The sequence below is a fragment of the Mercurialis annua genome, linkage group LG1-X (genome assembly GCF_937616625.2).
Source record: "Mercurialis annua linkage group LG1-X, ddMerAnnu1.2, whole genome shotgun sequence".
In the NCBI taxonomy this organism is placed as follows: domain Eukaryota; kingdom Viridiplantae; phylum Streptophyta; class Magnoliopsida; order Malpighiales; family Euphorbiaceae; genus Mercurialis; species Mercurialis annua.
Genome location: NC_065570.1, coordinates 46,954,988 through 46,961,390, shown reverse-complemented (window position 1 = coordinate 46,961,390; position 6,403 = coordinate 46,954,988). Strand labels below are relative to the sequence as shown.

The following is a 6,403-nucleotide window of genomic DNA, read 5'->3' as shown; positions in this document are numbered from 1 at the left end:
ATTTATCCGATTTTACTATATTCTGTTTTTTTCCAGCTATTTTTGAATCGAACTGTATTTGTTGCCTCCATGTCATCCATGTCGCTTCCAACTCAGCAAATTAGCTAACATGGCAACATCGCAAACCACTAACCTAACTTAACCAAACCAAATATTAAACTAAATAAAATCAAATCCAACTAAATCAAATAATAATTAATTAATTACTAAAACTCATATATATATAAATTAATATTGATTATTTCATTTAAATGGATATATAATTAATTTTTTACTAAATAAATTAAATAAATAAAAAATCGTAAAATTCAAACCTAAATCTATGCTATATATAAAAGCACGGATGGGGGGGGGGAGACAAGCAAATTTACTGAATAATCCTTTTCAGTTTATTACTAAATAATGGTTTTATTCACTACTAAAAAACAGCCATTTAGCGACGGATTTTTCCGTCGCTAAATGGCTAAATTTCGTCGCTAAACGAGTTTAGCGACGGATTAGCGACGGACAACGTCCGTCGCTAAATATCCGGTCGCCAATTTTGCAGCGACCGAATACTTTTTTTTTTGCGACGGATTTAAAAAAATTTGCGACGGATTTTGCGACGGATTTAAATCCGTCGCAAATTTTTAAAAATAAAAAAAAATTATTTTTTAATTAAAATCGTAAAATGAAATATTATTTAAACGGTCAACCACCGTCACACACCCACCGGCTATACAACACACACCCGCACTGACCCGCAAATATCGCAAATTTTCCAACTTCCCAGTAGGTCACCCATCCTTCACATTACTCCCATCCACTCCTCTTTAACTTTGTAGTTCCCTCGCGCATGACTCCAACTTATCCAGCTCAGATTCTTGTTTTATATCTATGTATATTATATTTAAATATAACAAAAAGGTACTCCCGCAATTTACTCCCATATTATATAAAATAATTATTTTTTCATACTAATTATATTTAAATAAAATAAATTATTTTTTAATAATTATTTTAAATAAAAACAACAAATTATTACTATTACACTTTACTACCACATTCTAATATAATAATTTTGTTATAAATAATTATTTTATTAATAAATAATTATAATAAATAATTAATTATTTTTAAATAAATAATTATAATAAATAAATAATTATAATAAATAAATAATTATTTTTAAATAAATAATTATTTTATTAATAAATAATTACAATAAATAATTTTTTAATAAATTGTTTTATAATTAATATTGTTTTTATTAATAAATATTTGTGTTAATAAATATATTTTTTAAGTATAATTTTTTTAATAAAAATAATACTTTTAGCGACGGATTTAGTAATCCGTCGCTAAAAGTAGACATTTAGCGACGGATGTGGTATTCCGTCGCTAAATGTATTACTTTTAGCGACGGATTACAAAATCCGTCGCTAAAAGTGAAAAACAAATTGGCGGGATGAATCCCGTCACTTTTAGCGACGGAATTTCCGTCGCTAAAAGTGGCGGGATTCATCCCGCCAATTTTCTTTAGGATTTAGCGACGGATTTTGAATCCGTCGCTAAATCCGTCGCAAATTTTGATTTTTGCGACGGATTTCAAATCCGTCGCTAAAATCCGTCGCAAATTGACTGTTTTCTAGTAGTGATTGTCTTTAACTAATTAATTATTTAATTAATCACTAAACAGATATTGTAATTAAAGTTCTAATTAGAATAAATAGTTAAATTATCTCCAATTTAGTTTTTAGTATGTAGAAAATAACTAAATTTTCTCCAAATTAGTAGAAATATCTATCTTTTAGTTTGATTGAACTACAAAATTAAAATATTGCATTTGATCGATATATTATTATTTTAATTTCCATTTTATTATTTTTAAAGATATTATTAATAAAATAAAATTAATTATTTAATTATAGTTATTATAAAATCAAAAAAAGAATAAATTCAGTATAGAAAAAAAAATTAATAACTGAATATATTATATCTATTTTTATAAAAATTCTTAATTAATTTAATATTAATTATAATTTATAAATATAAAAATTGATATAATTTTAATAAATTTGCTAATATATACATTGACGAATCACGTTACGAGTCACGTGCATAACACGTAATGCGAAACTAGTATACATACATACATACATAATTTGGTTTGGTTTATTAGATTTCAAGAAATTTTCTTTTAATTATTATTTAGTTTTTGTGGTTTGCCAAGTGAAATTCAGCAAGGAAAAAAAAAAAAGAAAAGAGAGCCGTTAAGCATAAAACCCTAAATCCTATCGGTCGTCTTCATCTTCTTCTGTGTACGTAAAGAGAACCCTAATTTGTAGTTGTAGACATGGACATTACTAAATCACGCAATTTTAAATCTGATTGCGACACAATTCTCTCACATCTTAAGCGCCAAGATAAGCTTCTTATACTCAAAAGAAGGTTCTTTCTTCACAATTCTTCATTTTCCTTTTTTTATTACTAATTTACTTTATGTATGTCTTTATATTTTCAAATTTAGCTGCCAATTCAATTAGATTTTAAATTTTTAGTACTGGTTTCCAAATTTACTTTAAAAGATGCTAAAATTTTGTAATTATTAAAAAATTGTGACTTTTCCCCTTATATAGCTTCGTTCTGTTTATTTTTTTCTTAAATTTCTAAGTGAATGGTGTGTTTGTGTAGATGGTTAATGGGACTTCCCCTGTCTAAATCTGAAAACAAGAAGCTTTTTCGATATAAGTAAGTCTATTTTTTCGCCCTTGCTCACCGTAACTTGTCTCTCTAGTTTTACTATCATAATCATACTAATTGGGTTGAATGTGTTTGATACAGGTCATTGCCGGAATCTTTGCTTAGGGAAGATGATGTAAGTCATTCTTTTCCATGTTTTTTATAGTAACTGCATATGTTGATTTTAAGTTCCTTTTATTTTTCATTCAATGTATATGTGTAAATGGTTGTATATGAATCTGATGAATGCACTATGGTTATAACTAAAGCACTAGCAGAATGGTAATAGGCAATTAACTTTACTCTGCATTAATGCATAGTCAGAGTGTTGTGAAGCTGGTATCCCCTTTTTGCCAGTCATTTCATGCAAACAACTTTGAAGGATAGAATTATGTCTAAGGGATTTTAGTTGTTAAGGTTGCATTCTGAATTATGTAAAAAGTACAGTGCCAACAGTCCCTTGGTTCACTACGGATATAGCCTGAGAATATGCACAATTTCATTGGTTTTACTTGTTCTGCAGATATTTTTTGACGACGTAAAAAAGCACGTTGAAGAAGCTTTTGGAGTAAGTGGTGAAATAGAGGATAGAATCATCCAAGAGAATAAACGATTGTTTGGTAGATCTGATTTGAGAGGAATCCTTCTATCTTGCCTTGATGCTTTGACAAACAAAGGACTCTTTTTTCTTGCCGTGTTTTTAAGAAGGGGCTCTATCAACTTTGAGAAAACTCGCCCTAAGTTGAAGAAGGTGATTAAAGAACTGATTCCGAGGTATGCTGGGGTTCAAAATCAGGAAGTTCAAATAGAAGTTATGACAAAGCTAGCTCAACTCTTCAAGGACCCGCAAAATGTACGAGACAATTGTTTGATGGACATGTTTCCCTCATTTCACTATCATCATGACTCTGCTATTAAAATAATGAATAGACTAGGGGAGTTGCCTTCAGAAACGCTGCTTGTTATGCGCAGAAAACTTAGAGGTGACCCAGCTCGCACTCATCTACGACAAATCAAATACCAATGTACGCGACAGAAGCTGATTTATAAAGTAAGGGAAAAAATCCGGAAAATGCTTTCAGAACTCGTTAGAAAGGATGAATTGCAAGCACCATTAGCCAAAGCACTTGATGTAGCAGGTTGGTCACTAAAATTAACGCCAGGCTATTCAAATTCTGCAGTGTCAGACTTTTACCAGGTCTCCTCGGAGATAAAAACTTTGCAGAATGAGATAGTAAAAGCTATATGTTTACTCAAGTATAAAACAAAAGTCAAAATGGGAGAGCTGAAAACCTTGCTGATTCTTTTAGACCCAACTGCTGATGTGCCAAATGCATATCTAAGAACAACAATAAAGAAAATATTAACCGAATACCTTTTTGACTGCAGTGATTTGGATAAGATTCCCAAATCCTTGTTAGATGCTCTTGCTATAATAAATGGGAAGTCTCAAAGTATGCTGATAGGATGTTTCCTGAAGGATGAAATTGAAGAGGAGGTGGAATGCGTATTAAATTTAAGTGCTCAAATGAAGCAAGTTGTATGGGATTTGTTTCCTGATTGTGACTTTGCTGAGGGTTTCACTGATGCGTATATGGAAGATTTAGAAGAAAGCGATGATAATTATGATTGCTGCGACACAGATGATTTTGTTGCTTCTGGTGAGGATGATGATGGTCTTCAACTGATGCCCATAAACATTTTTAGTACTAGTCGAAGTCATTCTGTTGATTCGGGCAGCATAGAAGAGAGTTGTGGTGATTATGTACCAGTTGATTCAAATCCATCAGTTACTAATTTTGAGGGGAATCATGAGGAAAAAAGCAATGTTGAAGAGAGGTCTAATGTGAATGCGACTCAGTTCGAAGTAGACCACATGAGAAAATTTGGAAATTTAAGCATCAATGTAAACTGTTTTTCTTCCCATTTTTCCCTCTCAGAAAGGTTAGATAACAATTCTGTTGAGGAAAATGAAATTACTAACTCATATCTCGGCGTCCAAGAAGTTTGCGATGAGACTGCAATGATTGCCTACAAACTCATTGGTTCTATGATGGATAAATTCGCACAAGAAGAAGGCTTGAATATGAAATCGACAGATAGGATATATCTCAGAGGACATGTCCCTACTCAAGAAAATCCAGGTATTGAAAGTGTTTTTTCCCGTGCTTTTGTAGATGTGCTTTTGCTCTGTGCTTTTATAAGTTGAGAATGAATAACCACCAGCTATAGTTATTATTGTACTATTGATTAAAATTTATAAATTATGGTTTTCCCTATAAAAATATATATTATTTTTGTGCAGGTTTGGCATTTTAACTGTTACTTTGTTGTCTCTCTATCTCTCTTAGCAAGTCAAATTCAAGAGTGGCTAGTCACTTTTTGTTTTGTCAAATTATACTTAAAAGACATAACAGATGCAGCAAAATTGTAGCTTCTATTATCATTTTTTTTAATTAAAATAGAAGTAAATTTGTATCAACTCGATACTAAGAAGTACATTATACTCGGAAGTGTCAGACTTCCAGAATTTCCATTCCATGTAATGTCATTTTGCTAAACATGTGGTTATTTTGTAAATTGCAGAAGAAAGGCAAACTACTACTGAAGAAAATTTTGCTGGTTCTGTTATTATTCAAGCTGTTGAAAAGCTAATGCCGGCCCTGTCAAAGAGGTACATTCCTTTGTCATATTACTGAACTGAGATGTATATTATTATAGTAAAGGGTATAAGTATTTCTACCTCGGAGTTTATTGATATGATATTAATGTTTTTCTCGTACCTGCAGTGGAATGGAAAAACTGAAGGAGCTAGTTGGCATCCTTTGATTACGCGAAATTAAAGCTAAACTCCTGAAATTCCAGAAAATACTGGCAATTTCTTGTACAAGCTGATTAATCCTGTCAATTTATCAGAGGAGCGACTTGATGAACTTCAAACAAGATTGTTCATTTGAGATGACTAGACGCCCTCATGAAGAATAGTTTAATCATTCTAACACTAACAGCGGCCATTGGTTCCCGAATATTTCAGATTCCTAAGAAATTCTAGAACTGTTGTAAATAGAAGTAGCAGATTGTCAGATGATAAAGATGTCTTGATTGTACAGTTAGAATATCAGCAGAAAGAAAAGAAGAGGGAAGGAAATGGAAAGTGATGAAAAACTTTAATTTCTTCAGTTGAGAGTATAGAATAATATCTGGTTATACGCATAGGAACTATCTAATTTCTACTGGATTGAGTAAAAATCAATTTAACCTTGAACTTTTTAAAAATAAATTAAATTGAAATTATTTTGGTTTAATTAAAATGGTTAAAATAATTAGTTGGATGTGAATGAATATAAAGTTTGATTTTTTTTTGTTTTAGATTGTTTTTAATTAATTAAATCAATTAATAATCAAATTTTAAAGTGACATTTATTTAACTAATATAATATTTGTATTTATAGATCTATATGTATTTGGTTCATTAAAAAGTGTAAAAAATGAGAATGAGAGCGGATGATTTTTGTATTTATTTTTATTTTAAAAAAATATAGACAATGATTACTCATCAAACAAATATTAATCTTTTGTCTCAATATCTTAAATTTTTTTTATTCATATGAAATGTAAATTAGAATTTAAAATTTGATTAATAAAAAAAAGAAATAATCTATAATTATAAAGTATTTTAATA

General features: G+C 30.1%; 1 protein-coding gene across 2 annotated transcripts; it reads left to right on the top strand.

The window, feature by feature from the left end:
• The first annotated feature begins 2,226 nt into the window (after nt 1–2,226).
• Nucleotides 2,227–5,934, top strand: LOC126685655 (uncharacterized). 2 transcript variants are annotated; one of them, XM_050379583.2, is made up of 6 exons: nt 2,227–2,430; nt 2,674–2,730; nt 2,824–2,857; nt 3,245–4,865; nt 5,315–5,395; nt 5,511–5,934. In XM_050379583.2, exons 1-5 carry the CDS (start codon nt 2,336–2,338, stop codon nt 5,374–5,376), a joined length of 1,869 nt encoding a protein of 622 aa, XP_050235540.1. In that variant the 5' UTR covers nt 2,227–2,335; the 3' UTR covers nt 5,377–5,395; nt 5,511–5,934. The 2 variants fall into 2 exon arrangements, with proteins under 2 accessions (XP_050235540.1, XP_050235538.1); XM_050379581.1 differs by having other exon boundaries at nt 2,229–2,430; nt 5,308–5,395.
• The last annotated feature ends 469 nt before the right edge of the window (nt 5,935–6,403 follow it).